Source organism: Solenopsis invicta, chromosome 4 (genome assembly GCF_016802725.1).
Source record: "Solenopsis invicta isolate M01_SB chromosome 4, UNIL_Sinv_3.0, whole genome shotgun sequence".
NCBI classification, from domain to species: domain Eukaryota; kingdom Metazoa; phylum Arthropoda; class Insecta; order Hymenoptera; family Formicidae; genus Solenopsis; species Solenopsis invicta.
Window position 1 is genome coordinate 22,205,443 of NC_052667.1, and position 15,875 is coordinate 22,221,317.

Sequence of the window (15,875 nt, forward strand, 5' to 3'; positions counted from 1 at the left end):
AGAATATTACCTTATTCAACCCTGATCGTAAGAAACTAGTTATTTTTAAACAGAAAGACATCGACAACGATGCCTTTTGTAATGTCGCGGCACACTGTGCAACGTGACGTCATCATGCACATTGCCGCACACTTCACATCGCTCAAGTCACGTGCGCGTCCCTCACGTCCCAGACGTTCCGCGTGTTCCCTACGTCACGCCGCCGTCGTCGCTGCCGTCGTTGTCGTCGTCGTCGTCGTCGTCGTCATCGTCGTCGCCGCATGCCGTCGCCGCGCGGCCGTAGCGCTCTCGCGGCAGTCGCGCTCGTCTGCGATGAGTTTAGTTTTGAAAACAAAGGGCCACCCGCCGTTTACCGTGGTGCGTCGTCGTCGCCGCCGTCATCACACGGCTCGCGCGTAAGAAAAGCGGAAGCGCTCGGTTCGCAAGCGCGGCGCAGAGACGGCAGACGAGGATTAAACACCGCGAGCCGCGGGACAAGTCGTGTGTGTATACGATTTAACGACGGGTCCTTCCGTCCCCGCTTCGTTCAGCTGTTTGTTCGTACGTCCGTCCATCCGTTCCTGTCTCTCTTTCTCCCTTATTCCCTCTTCCTCTGCATAAAGATATTTATCTCGATTATCTCCTTTCTCGCTCTCTCTCTCTCCCCCGACCGTCCTCGAACTCCTCGTGACGAGCTGTCCCTTCGTATCATTGTTGGAAACGTAATCACAACACAAAAAAATGGACGCACTTCGGGAGCAGGTGATGATCAATCAGTTTGTGTTGGCCGCGGGCTGTGCCAGGGAGCAGGCGAAGCAATTGCTGCAAGCGGCGCATTGGCAATTCGAGGTGAGGACAACGAAGAGACGGAGAGGATCGAGAGATCGGTGCTAGGAAACCAAGGGAAAGAGGAGAGAGAAAGAGAGAGAATGTATCTGAAAATGTGCGTTTCTCGAATGCGTACTCTCTCCCTCCTCCCCTTCTCTGCATGACGTTTGTGCATCGCAACAAGCTCGCGTTGTGTACGCGACGAGTGTGTGTACTGTGTATTCTCGCTCGGACACTGCTACGTAAACAAAGCGACCGAAAATGGCCGCCGTCGAAGCTGACTCGGTCGCTTTAACGCCTGGCTCGTCGATCGCCTCAAGAGCGACGAGAGAATGCGCGGCGGCTTCGACAATCGTCGCACATTGCCGTCGTTGACGTCCACCTGCGGCGGATGACGACGGCGACGCCGACCGCGCCGTCGTCGAGAGCGCGACTCGCGTCGAGGTCGCCGTCGCGCCGTCTCGGTTCCTCGCTTCATTCATAAAAATCGCCCGTTGTTGCTAACGCGCGTGGCAACGCTCGCGATCGGCAGAAGCGATGCTCTGTCTCGTGAACCTCGCATGCCGCGTACATCTTCTTTTAGCGGATATCCTCGCGGTTGCCGTAAACGTGCGACACCGTGGAACAGCGAGCGTAAATAACAACTTTTTAGTCCCTTTTTAATTCCGCGGCGATATCTCGATTGTTTGGACAGTAAATACAGAATCGATTCGGGAACACAAGTCGTTCTTGGAATGCGGGGGCATTTCGATTGCATCAGCGAAACCCTCGAAAATTTTTCAGGTCGAAGCACGTCCAAACGTGTTCACGGTCTCGGCAGGGACGATCTTTTCTTATCGATGTTGTGTTTGTTCTTTTTGACTGAACTTTTCATATAGTTTATCTCTTCTCTTTTCTCCAACGCGGTAGGAAAAAGAGGAAAGGTGAACCATATGAGAGATTTGACCAAAACGAATGGGCTTGTGAAAGCGTTGTGGCACGTTGGCTATGTTTAGCTTTGCAACTGTTTTTTAAATAACATTTTTTTTTACCTTTAAATAGACACATTAGCAGAATCACACAAGTGGGCGCAGTGACTTCAACTTGTTTTTTAAAATTCAAGTAAACCAAGAGGGATTTAAAAATAAAAAATATCAAATATTGAAATAAAATCACACAATATTAGTGTTCAGATCTAGTTTTGATCTATAAGGCTTTTCGTTCAATATTTGTGTTTTCACATTTGGGTCAATGTTTTAAAAAAAAATCAGTTTGACAATCAACATTTCTATAAGCACACACAATATTCTTAGAATATTATTAAAAATTTAAATAATATTACTGTCAATATTCCAAGAATATTGTTTAATATCATGGAAATTCTGCTAACGTTATATGTCTACTTTACATAATATTCTTGGTATATATTACTTTCATATCCGTGGAATATTTTAAAAATATTCAGTTTTGAGATTTGAAGGAATAAACATTTCTTGAAATATTATTAAGTTATTAATAATAATGGTACATTTTAACTCTATTTTTGCATAAACTTTATTTCACTTTAATAAAATAACATGCAATAATATTATTTTAAAAATATTAATTTATATTACAAATAATATTATCTTAAAAATATTATTTAATATTAAATAATATTACACGTTTTATAAGGATTTATTAGGTTTACAAGAAATAAAAATCAAATCAATTCTCTTAAAGTTATCAACAAAAATTTTTTATATGCAAGTAAATGCATTCTGTATTTTTTTAGCAATTGAAGTGGCTCTGACACATGTGTCTATGTAATTTAAGCCTTGGCAGATTAACCCTTTCGCAAATACTGTTGAATTTCTCTACTTATGTTCATTTCCAGCAATGTAAATTAACTGTGATCTCAGTTTATCTTACTTTTTATCCTTTTCTAATTTTTTTAATTAAAAAAGGATGCAGAGTAAATTAAACCGAGATTAAAGTTAATCTACATTAGTGAAAATTAATATTGGTTAGAGATCGTAAAACACGCTGAGCTAAAAAAAATTTTGAAAAATTCTGGAGTACTCTTCAATATTTAGAAATATGATTTTACAATTATTTTATTTAAAATATATTTTTTACTGTTTTTGTACATGTCCGAATTTAAGGCCGAATAATTCAGGAAAAAAAAATCGCCTTTGAAAGACCCACAATGTCTGCGGAGAGTTAAAATTCTTTAAACATAATTGATTTATATTTTCAAACTCGATGGAGGAAACTAAGGGCGAAAACTAATCGTATTAAAGAATATTACAACGGTCACAAAGCTGCTTTTTCTGCTGAACACGGTCGTTGCATCGGTCTCATTGCGTCGCGCAATCCGCGTTTGTTTTCCTTCGCAGATTCGCGCCGCAGAGATCGTCATCGTTGCGCAACAGGATTATTTCGTCGCCGTTATTGATTCATCAACAATCCTTCGTCGGTGTACGTAAGGATGTCGTACGTTGCTAGAGTCGCTATATTATGCCGTAGGTTGCCGAGAAATTATTGCTTAGAGCCGATTACAGCGTTTCTCTTCTCGGTACGACGCCGTCGGCCGTTTTTCGCACACGCAAAATCCTATCCCAATTGACGGACACAGGGCGACGGGGGAGGGATCGATAATTGCTATTTGCGGCGAGTCACGTGGTGCGCCGTGTTTACACTCGCCTTCTGTAATCCTGTTAAACTGACGTTACACAATCCTGTGCGTTAAAAGCAGGAACGGGAACCGGCCGTGAATTCGGCGAATTCAGGTCCCCGAGCACGCTAGCGTGACTCATTTACGCAATTTTCTGCAGACAATGGAATCTCACCATTACCGAGACGCAAAATCCCATATTTTTCCGTATATATGTGTATATACACATGTCTAATTTAAAGAAAATTAAACTCGCTGAATTTATGCCGGTTTTAAATTTGGCTGACGGTAAAAATGCGCGCGTCGGTCTTCCTCCCGGAAAATGTTGAGCTTCTAATTAATTGCATCAGATTGTAGCAATTTTTCATTCGTCCTGAAACGTGAAACGGTAAGAGACGAGAAAAAGCAAAATTGTAACTGTATACGTAATATTCTTTTTATTTTTTTATTTAGCAATAAATCCGGCAGAATGAGATTGATCGTTTATCGCGAACAAAAGGAAACCCTTCGTCATTTTCGATGGGTTTCAGGTATGTTGCAGCCAAAAATAGACACGTATTTTTCTATATGTGCTTTTACACATTTAGGTATTGAAACCTTCGAACTTAATTTCGTATATGATCTGATTTCATTTGAAGGTTTTCAGGTCATTTTGAGAAACCGTGCAGCATATAAAAAATGTTTTAGACCAATGTTTCATGGTATTTTATATATTTTAATTATATTGTTAGATTTTTTGAAAATATCACATTTCACTTCTTTCAAATTAAAGTTTTTTTTTTTTTATTAGGAATATTAAAGCTTTTTTTACTATCTAATTAATCTTGTAATGTTCAATCACGTATTGTTTTATATATATAGAGTTCCAGACCTCGCGTGACATCCGTTAATAAACTTCTGAGATTTCAAGACGAAAAGAAAGAAAAATTTTAAATATCAAAATGTCGAGGCTACTATAGTTTTTTAAATGAAAAAAGAGTTAAAAGTTGGCAAATTAAATTGTCCGGAATTTGCGCGTTCAAATATATGGCATACCGTAATATGAAGATGTATGCAAAATCAATACGAAAAATGAGTATCATATTTAGAAACACCTTCATTAATGTGCAATGTGTTACTAAGATTTTTGTCTTGAAATGATTTTAAGAGTCTATTATTAACGAATGTTACACGAAATCTGAGACACTGTGTATACATATATATTTATTTATATAAATATTTCATAACTGTAAAATTATATTTACAAGCGATTATTATTACATGTCTGGTCTCCACATCTCGGAATCCAATTTTATTCATTCTTTTTTTTCATATATGTATATATATATATATATATATATATGTATGTATGTATGTATGTATGTATGTATTATTGAGAAAAAAGAAAGAAAAGAAAAAAAATTAGATTCTAAAATGTAAAAATTAGACGTATAATAATAATAATCATTTGCATTTACTTGTTTCAGGGAAATCTTGCAATAGATTCCTATATTCGCTTGTATTCAGCATCACGCAATTCACTTTTAAACACGTCGATAGAACAAGAAATGAAGGAATGAAAGAGAGAGAGAAAGAGCGAAGGACGGAGAGAAATTTATATTGCGACACGCTAACGTGCTAATACATCATCGTGATTAGAGTTAGCTCGAGGAATCTTTCTGTGTCTTTGACCACAACGTAAACAATGCGGCAATGTGTATTTATATACGCTTCTCGGCTCGTCTCGCCTTGGCACGTAGGTACGTGTCAACCCGGTGCAGCGCAATATACACAGTGTTTCGTTATTATATCTCATTATATATTAACCTCCGTGATTCAATGTTTTTTCGCTGCCTTTTTCGTCCAATCGGGTCACTGATTCCTGATAGTGTTTTTAAAATTGTTTCTGAACTCCAAAAAATTTGAGAAAATTTTAGTACACTCTTCCAGCGTTCTAGAATACAATTGTGTCACTCGAAATGTTTTTCCCGTGTCCAAATTTGAGGCTGAATAATTCAAAATTGAAAATTTGTTTGCGTCTTTAAACTCTCGGTTGGACTACAAAGTGTTGATCATCAAAAAAGGAAAGATTAGTCTCTGTTAAAAGCCTGCTCTTCTGGTTTTGTAATCGATATCGTGACACGTCAGTGTGAATCTTCAGAAGATTTTTTGAGATTGTTTCATAACGAAAAGAAAGAAGAATCTTAATATCGAAATGTCGAGGCTACAATAAATTTCTTCTTTAGAAAAAAAATTAGTATCAGATTAACAATCATATTCTCATATTCATATAAGCAAGAGTATAAAATGTTATTGAAAGAATTTGATAATCTTGAGCAAATATAACTTGCTTACACATGAAGAAACAAAATTTTTCGTGTAAGAGACAATTTCTTCACATAAGCATGTTATATCCAAGATTACCAAATTCTTTCAAGAAGTTTTATAAATTTGCTTACCCTCCTGAGAAAAAAAAGTTGTTGACCAAATTTTTCTTATTAAATTTCTTTGCTTCGAGTATTTATGTTAAGTTAAATGTATAAATGCTTAAACTGAAGTTCAAGTATTTTATGTATTTACGTCAAATACATAAAACAGTTTGAACTGAAAAAGTTTAATCGGGTTGAAAAATTTATTTAAGTTAACAACTCTTTTTTTTTAGTATAAGCAAGAGTATAAAATTTTAAAAGAATTTGATAATCTTGGACGTAACTTGAGAACGATTTTTAATTTGATATTAATTTTTTTTTTCTGTGTACCAATTTCAGTATTATTTCCATTACTTTCGAATATTTGTTTAATATGTGTGTGTTGGAGTTATCTTTTTCTCTTTTCTTTTTTTTCTTTTTAATTGCGGTCTAAAACTTGTTAGCAATTAAATCGATTTCAATTCATGTTGCGACAGACGCAAAACAGCCACTAGATAGATAATACGTGAATGTTACAGAACAAATTCTCTCCGTCCGAGAACTTTCTCCGTTCGAGCGAGTGGCGCGGAGTATTAACGCGGAATGCTTCTATCCGAAGTTGTCGTCGAATTTCGATTTATTTACTTCTCGTTAAAGCCTATCATACATATTATCTCTTCTCCTCCCCCTCCCCACTGCCCCATTTTAAATGAATCATTACATCAACAGGAAGAAAAATATGGATATCTATAAATTATATAATATTAATTAGGTTTATGCATATATAGCAACTTTATTTATTAAACAAATAAAAACTGACTGTATCTCCTTCCAAACAAATGTCAGACGTCCATCGAGTTATTAATAAGCACATATTACGTGTTGGAGTAGCGAATTTTACGTAATCGCGGTATAATTACACCAGACAATCGTAGTTATTAATTCAAGATTTATCACGTTATTTATGTAACTCGTTTAATTGATGCAGTATTTCTTGAAACGAAGTTAATTGCTAGTTTTATTTATTCAATATTTTTTTTATTAATTTGCCTTATTTCCAATCTTTTTAATTTCGCGAATACTTTTATTTAATCGAACGGTGTTTTTCTTTCGCTGCGATCCTCTTATCTCGGGTGGAGTAGCTTCTTCTTGTTTTGTTTTTATGAGGATGTAAATAAATATATCGGAAAGACCAGACGCATACACACGTAGCGAATCTATCCCCGCACGCTTTACTCCTTTCGCGCTGCAACTCCGAGCTCTGACCGAAATATGAAACGCCGTTCCATACGCTGGCCTATTACATTCTTATGCTAATGCCCTCAATGTATCCGCGAGTATCCAGTATCACCGGCGCTTTAATTAAACGCTAATGGTTGAATGTCATGGTATATTGCGTAACGCGTTTGCCTTGCAATAACAAGCGTTAAACTTGTTGCCGCCTCGATTCGCGTGCAATACTGCTCTAATAAAATCTAATAACATTCATATAATTGTAAAATTATTATTTCGTTATTTAATTAATATCGCAGGGAATAAAATTGTTGCCAGGTGATCGAGAAGCGCGGAGCGAGCTGTTTATAGATAATTATTGATACATTAATAACCGCTGATAACTGACGAACCGTTGGAAACTACCATCGTGTTACGGCGGTTATCAGCAATTATCGGATATCTTTATCGGTAGCTCTTGGCAAGTGCAAACGTATGGATATCCGATGCCCCGCCGTAGTATCGGATATCGATACTATGAAGCAACGGGCGATACTGACGAAGCAGCTTGCAAGACGATCGGAAGATTGCGATGGCCGCTTTAATGACATCTGGCAGTGTTCTTGCTCGGTCCGATTACGTCGTTCTCTCCCTGTTCCTAATCATAGAGACTGCTGTATACGATCCCTTGTATTCGATCAAGATTAACCCGCCTAGAGACGCAAAAACAGCGAAACATTATGTACTATCCTAGAAGAAATCAGTTCGGAAATCAGAAAAAGAAAAGGAATTTTTAATAACTAAGCCAACATGTTGTAATTTTTTATGACTAGAGAAATCTCAGGGATAATTTTTCTCCTTGGTTTAAATAGACACTTTGCTGTATACCAGCAGAAGCAATAATGCAGAAACTTTTTTTTACGTATTATTTTCACGCATTATTTAATCAAGCATGTTCTAATGGTGCTTTTTTTGTTGCAGACCGCTCTCAGTATTTTCTTCCAAGAGGCGGCGATACCCTCCTGTGCGCAAGGAGCCGGCACCCACTTCGGCCAAGTAAGTCCTCGCATCGTTCACTTCTAACGTGACTTGAACGTGACTGACGAGAAAAGCATGTAAAAGCGAACCACGTAGATACACCGGTGCACTCTGTGCAATCAATGAGTATTTCCGCATCGGCGAGTTGCCGTCGGTTTCTCGTTTCGAACATTTAAAGTACAGACGAACAAAATAAAACTTGTACTCACGTGGCGAGAAAATTTATTATTATTATACAAAATTCAAAACACAAAGAAATGCAAGATAAAAAATATGATACCTGTGCTTTCTAATCATAGCCGTAATTGACCGTGCTCAGCATATTTATATTTTTAACAAGTTTGAAATTTATATTTTTATGTTTTGTGACGTATTCTGTGTCAATTGAAAGAAAGAATAATATGTATTCATATTCACATCACGAAACATAAAAATACATATTGTTTGAATTTAAAAATATAATCTTCTATACGACATATTATTGCATATTATAAATTATTTTTATGTAAGGCATAATTGACGTTTACGATCAATTAATAATAGCAATAACATACTGTATATAATATTATTAGCTATAATATATAGTTGCATATGATATATTATTGCTATTATTGACCACGAATGTCAATAATTTCTTACCTAATAAACCGCCATTCAGCACTACGTATTTTTCGAGTTTTTATATGCATTATTATAATAATGTATATTACATTTTTATATTACATTATGACCATTATGTCATTAATACGAAACAAAAGCGATTAAACTCACACAGGCATGTTTCATAACGTAGATTACATGCACTTAAATCTGAAAGACTTGGATAAATCTTGACTTTTTAAAATAGCTTAATTCATCAAACGCATTATTATGCAATAACACTAATTTTTTTCTAATATCGTCAATATTGAAGAATTGCAAATTCCTAAGAATGTTAAGGATTTGAAATTTTTATCGAATCTCGCGAACCCATGTGTATAATCCTAGAATTATTGTCTAATTCATATTATTAATAGAATAGATATTAATATGGTTTAATTAAATTAAATTGATTACTCGCAACAATCCTTAAAATCCACTCTACTAAATCACTCATTCTGCAAAGTTCTTCAAAGGTCAGCTATTTATTTAAAAGTTATTTTTATATACGTTATATATTACATCAAGAAATAGCTTCATTATTTATAATTTAGCTGTATTACATCAGAAAATCAAGCTTTCGTCATTGACGAAAAGTAGTCAGTGTGTCTTTTCGCTCTCCAATTTCCTGATGGATTCGATTACAGCAAATAGACTCACAATCTGAGCGGCCACGTCTCCTCTTCCGTCTGCGTAATGTGACATAATACAGTCGCGTTTAAAGTGTCGGACCTAGTCAGCGAGTCGCGTAGGCCGTCGACTGGTGTGTTCTCGTCTTATTGATTATTCAAAAGTAGGTTCAGCGAGCGCGAGAGATCACAGAGCGCGAAGCCCGGAACAATACGGCCGGGCAGATCCAATTCACGAATCTTCGTTCTCATCCTCCGACGCGTCTAATGTGCAGACACACAGGCAGGAAAATCGATTCTAGCGCGTGTCTGACCTTCACCAGATTGACCAGATCGTCCCTTCCGCGACGGTTTACCCCGTTCTTTGATTAATTGCCCGTTCTCGCGAGCTTCTTTGTCAGGCACAATTTCGTAGTTACGCAAAGCGACCGTGCAGCGATGACGGATACAAAACATTTAGTTTGATTATATTTTTACCTTCGGCCTTTCCGTGACCAAAAGAAGAAAAAAGAAAAAAAACGCGTCTTGTGGCATCTTGTCGTGGTTTTCTAGATAGGTCTTGATATATTGCTTGGCTTATAGATACACGGTCCGATACATTGTAGTTTATTCTGGTATCCTGACTAGATTTGCGATTATTTATTCTTTATTTTTCTATAACATTCAATGCTCTATATATACAGCGTCCATTAACAAGTTTATTAATAAAAATTCTTTATTACAAATTATTTATATTTATTAATAAATCATATATAATATCCTTATATTAAAAAGTGTCTTAAAAATAACGTTCTTTTTACAATAGTAAACATTTCTTTTAATTAGTGTTAATTTTTATCATATATCATATATTAAATAATGTTTGTCGTTTAAAAATCAAGATATAAATAGTTCTTGAATCACGGTCAATTAAAAGAGAAGTTTTAGACGGTTAACTTTAAAGTAGATATTACACTGAGAAAAAAAATTTTTTTAATGAAAGAAATTTTCTTAAAATTTTTATTTTTGTTTAAATAAAAATATTTACATTCAAGTAAATAGGCACCGTAAGTATATAATATTATTAAATTGTTTTCTTAGATTAAAAATATCTGATTATCTCGAATATAAAAATAGTCTAATAGTAAATATTTTCTAGAACTCTGTAAGAAAAAATTATTTCAATAAAAATTATGTTTTTATTATATTTACATAAATGTTTCAATTAAGAACTTTTTAATATGACTGCAAGTAAATAAGCTATTAGAACGAGTAAATAATCGAGTAAATAATTTTTTTGTGTTAAGTTCAATTTTTTGTTTTAAGATATTTTTTTTTCAGTATAGATATCTGAGAGATTCAATTTGTATAGTTCTGGAGTTGACGCAATAACGATGAAAATAATGGTACAATAATGTTTTATCTGGAAATTGCTTAAACGGTCTTAATTGACAGTTCAGTAAATTCAGTCAAATGAGTAGTCGCATTAAGTAAATCGGTTGCGAAGGCCTCACTGGCAAATGTCAAGACCAGCTTTTTCGATGAGCTTTGATATCTAATGAAGGCGATGCTCTTGAGACAAAAGACTAAAGAAAATCGTTGGCGACCATCGCTAGTAGTAGGAGCGTTACTATTCTCGGTCGACGACGGTACATTCCGATCAGTCGTGTGCCAAATCTCGTTCGTAGAACTGGACGAACATCATGACGCACACATGACTTTCCGGTTCCCTTTTATTTCACGCATCTGTTCCACAATCGGTCACGTTATCTTGCTTGCTGTAATTTGCATACTGCTTGATCTATTCAAGGACAAAAGCATTTTGTCTAGTTATAGAGCGTGTGTGGTGCACACGTTACTTTAATGTATTATAAATATTTAAGCTCAAATATTTTAATCGTGTCTTTATTTTAAGAGAAAGTGTCTTCAATTTGAGAGAAGTAAGATGGAAATAAAATTATAATTATTAGATAGATATTTATTTCTTAAGTATGCACATATAGCCAAGAAAGAAAAAATTATAATTATTATAATTATTAAAATTATAATTACTAAGTATTACTAAGTATTATCATTTTAAGAAAGAAATAAATGCACGCAGATTTTTAAATCATACACGTCATTGAGAGACGCTGTATATCTTTGTTTATAAAATATGTATGCATAATCTGATTCTTGTATTGCATAAATATTATTAAGATAAAATCATGTAAAAAAGTGTCACAGTAATTTGAAATAATTTACATTTTATTTTAACACATTTGAACATTTAAAATGTAAAATAATTCACAGAGGATATTTATTTTAATGACTTGAATGACTTATTTATATACTTTTATGCACAGAACATTAAGATCAATGTAAAAAAATAAATAATTTATTGCATTTAAACAATCCTTAATGGTTGCTTTAAAATTAGTCCAAATATATTAAACAAATTGAAATTGAAATTAAAGCCTCATAAATATACATACGCTCACAAAAAATTTTAAATGCAAAGAAGTGTGAATTTGTTTTCTATAACGTGATAAAAAAATTATAGGATTTGTAAGAAAACTTGGATGATTTTTGTTACAGCGATTCTTCACGCATATAAATCCAACGAGCGAAGAAACATTATGAATATCTAATTTTTGAATCTTCTCGTAAAACAATTATTGGATCGTGCAAAAAGTCACAAGTACGGAAACTTTTCTAGCGGAAAGTAAATGCGTAAGCATTTAGTTCAGAGTAAAAAGTATGAGGCAAAGAAAGTACTCCACATTTCGTGAATAACTGTTGTATTTTGTTACCTAAATTTAAATATAATCGGGGGTCATCGAAACGCTGAATTATTTGACCGAGATAATCTTATCTGGAACAATTATGTGGTTTCATTCATGAAACACGTTGAAAACACAAACAAAAGCAACAAGGTTCACTTTGTGAGGAAACATCGTCAATAGCGGTTATTTAATAGCCGCTTATCGGCGGCGAGTTATCGCGACTGGTCGTTGCCATGCTAATACACACGTTTCTGTATTGTTTGGCCACCGTATCCGTATACCTGACCGTTGTCACATGCAAGAGCCTAAGGTTCAACAACCCTATTAGCTAATGGTCTGATAAATTTCTTGTCTGATGGATTTCTTGTTTGGTCTAGCTTTTACATTATTTTAACTATAGAACTTGCTGTTTGAAGTTATCTAAATAATCTAAGAAAATTCTTAAGAAAATTTGTCGAAATTATCTCTTATACAAAAATTGTATTTTTATTTTGTGAATATTAAATATATAAAGATTATTGTATTTTTTCACTATCGATGTGCTACATAGTCTTGTTTAAGATTTTTTAATGGTTTGGAAGTATTATTTTAAAGAAGGAAATTTAGTTTTCTCGTTTCCTGTAAAATAAAGATAAAAGTAATGTAACGGAAGAAAGGAATTTATTCTGCATAATTAAAGGATATAAACCTTTCTAAAAAAACAACTCTTTTCCTGTATTTTCCAGATAACACCATGCAACACACCTGCCACTCCGCCGAATTTCCCGGACGCGTTGTTGGCGTTTTCCAAAATGTCTGCGGGCGAAAAAACTCCATCGGGTAAGTTATTAATTACAATAATTGTAGCTTTAATATACTGTAATTAAAAACTAATACCATGTAACTGTCTCGTAAACTCATTTTAAACGAGCTGGAATTCGCGTAAAAATTCAGAGCAGAATTTGTTCATAATTTTACGTATATTTCGTACATTTTGTCGTGAACGTTATTTGTATTCTGATATACGTATATTTGTTTATATTTTACGCGTATAATCCAATTTTTTTAATTTTGTTTTACCCGGCGCATAACAAGATAAAAGTACTGTGATATAATTGGTTTAACAAGGCTTTAACACTGACTTGTTGAATCAATTACATAACACATTGTTTTATTTATATCAGTATCTCTTTCGACAATGTATGTTATCGATAAAATGTTAGGCTTAATTATATTTATGTACTATGTAATTAAAAAAAAAGAAAAAGATTGTCGTATCAATAGTCATAAGTCGTCGTAAAGCAATTTAATGTTCAGAAATTGTTTTACTAAACGTGTTGCAGGAATGTCTCCGAGCCAAAATGGATTTCAGGTAAATTCGACACCGATGGCGAGCATCGTGCAGCATCATACTGCCGGTGGCCGGTGTAGTGCATCCGGCAACACGACACAACAACAGACACAATCCCAACAAACGCAATTCGGCCTGGGTGAGCCGCAGAGATAAAAATGACTGTGCTAATTGGCGATGCGCGAGCACGAAACGTCACGTAGATGCGCGCGATAACGTTTCCGGATTAACAAAATAATGCGCTCTAAACATGGATAGAGAGAGTGCGAAAAGGAGAAAGAGAGGGAAAGAAAGAGAGAGAAAGAAGTGAAAAATATATATACACGAAAGGGAGGAGACTCTCTGTTTTCTGAGAGATAATACGTCCTTCCCAGAAGAGAACAAAGAAAATTCGCGAGCAAGATTGTAATAGCTGTACGGATATCTTTTGCAAATTGGAACTGAATTGCTATTGAATCGCTACGTTATTTACGCACAATAAGCGTGCATATTGTGTTACGTGCGTACTCGCGAATAAGTCCGAATGTTGATTTCCCTGATGACGCTCGAGAGTGTGACATGTATTTCGATTGCTAGATTTCCTTTTCGGTTTCCTCGAAAGATCTAGCATTAGAGTGGCACGTTGAGTAGTCTGCTATATATACGTATATGGCCGGCACGAAACACGAGTGAGGGAGAATGATAAAAATCATATCGAAAGCCTTTTTTTCTGACACGTCGGGACCATTTTGTAGGTTCAAAACGGTCGAAGACATTGATAATTTGGAATCGCATTCGTACTGTGAGGACGACTCCTTCACTCAAATCTGACTTCCTTATTTCCCTAGATACTATAGACACGTGACTGTTTCTCAGATTCACCGTACGTCACCGTTAGACTAGGCGAATGAATTTCCGCTATCACTTTCACATCACAAGTACAAAAGAGTTGCGAGGTACAGTTTCCTCGGTTACTTGAAAACTTACTTTATCGCACCTTTTTGCGGAAGGCAACGGGAGAATGTACGTATCTTTAATGTAGATGGAAAACAACATCGCTATTGCACGATGACTTCGCAGACATTTAATCGTGGAGCTCGAGTGTTTTATTACGATCCTTTCGCTGTTCTCTTAAAATAGTGATGCTTGCAGTACGCGTTTACTCGCGCGACGCGTGCCGTTTCCATATACATAAGCGATATTTCGATGGTATAAATATACGAGGCTAAGTATATATAATAATAAACGAAGCTCTAACGTGTAAAAATTTGTAAAAAGAGTTATTCCAAGTTATGTAACGTTCGTTTTACATAATAAATAACTATGTAAAAAGTAAGTAAAATAAAATCAAGGAAGATCTCGCGAGTAATAAGGGTGATAATAGTCTGAAGAATTAATTCAGGAAACAATACATGTGCCCGGTGAATATGAGCGGTGAGGATTCTTGATTCGATTATTTCGGCTCGCGCGAATGTATTTGAGATTACTGCCTGGTTTTACGCAGCACCAGACTTCACGATGTTCACAAAAGAATGCTCTTATATGGCAGCTGGCAATATGCGATTCTGATATCATAGTATATCAATATCCGAATATATGGAACTCTGTATCTTTCATTATATTTCTCGTAACACATACATGGACAATTGTTCGTACTATAGATACATTTGTTTTCATTAAGATTCTATTTATTCGATGTAGCAAGCGAATTTAGTTCTTCACTGCTTTTTAGAAACCTGTCTCTAGTTTAAGGCTCCCGTTCCTTCGCTGCAACCTCATTGAATTATGACATCGGAAATGAGAAATTATTAATTTTTTCTTACACCAAATTTTTTTCTTAGTCCTTTCGTCTTCCATTATTCGCGATATTGTAAATTAATAAAATATCCTGAAAAAAAATTCTTTTTATTATATATTATTATTTTGAGTTAAGATTGTACAATAAATGCAATATGAATGTATCTTTTCTATCGAAAATGACCTTTATAGAGACATATATATGTGCAGTTGATTTTTAAAACGAAAAGTCTAATTATATTTTATCAAACGTGTGTGGAAGAACTAATCTATTTCCATGACGTAGAAAAAAATAATCTCATGATTCCTCGTCGTTGATATCGTAATTCAATATGGTTATAGTACGATAATAGGATCCTTGACATAAAATAACTAACAGAATTCTTTATTCTTTATATTCTCAATATATCTGACAACAAAATGTCTTTACAGATGTAATACGGTCTATTTGATCTTTTTATTTGTAGTCAATAATAGTCTCGATTTTAATAAAAATTAATAGTTCAAGTTTGATAATTTAACTCTCATGCAATAGTACCCAGGCATCATATAATTTTGTTTAATGGGTTTATGTAAATAATAGTAGATATTTAGTCATAAGAAAAAAAAGTACTTTGATGAAGTACGAGATATTTTTTCCAATAAGGTACACGCTTTAATATCTTCCTTATGTTTGTC

At 34.9% G+C, this 15,875-nt stretch overlaps 1 protein-coding gene across 1 annotated transcript; it reads left to right on the plus strand.

Moving 5' to 3' along the window:
• The first annotated feature begins 64 nt into the window (after positions 1-64).
• LOC105201433 (UBA-like domain-containing protein 2) lies at positions 65-15,713 on the plus strand. Its single transcript, XM_011169439.3, has 4 exons — positions 65-828; positions 8,023-8,097; positions 12,817-12,910; positions 13,414-15,713. Exons 1-4 carry the CDS (start codon positions 721-723, stop codon positions 13,575-13,577), a joined length of 441 nt encoding a protein of 146 aa, XP_011167741.1. The 5' UTR covers positions 65-720; the 3' UTR covers positions 13,578-15,713.
• The last annotated feature ends 162 nt before the right edge of the window (positions 15,714-15,875 follow it).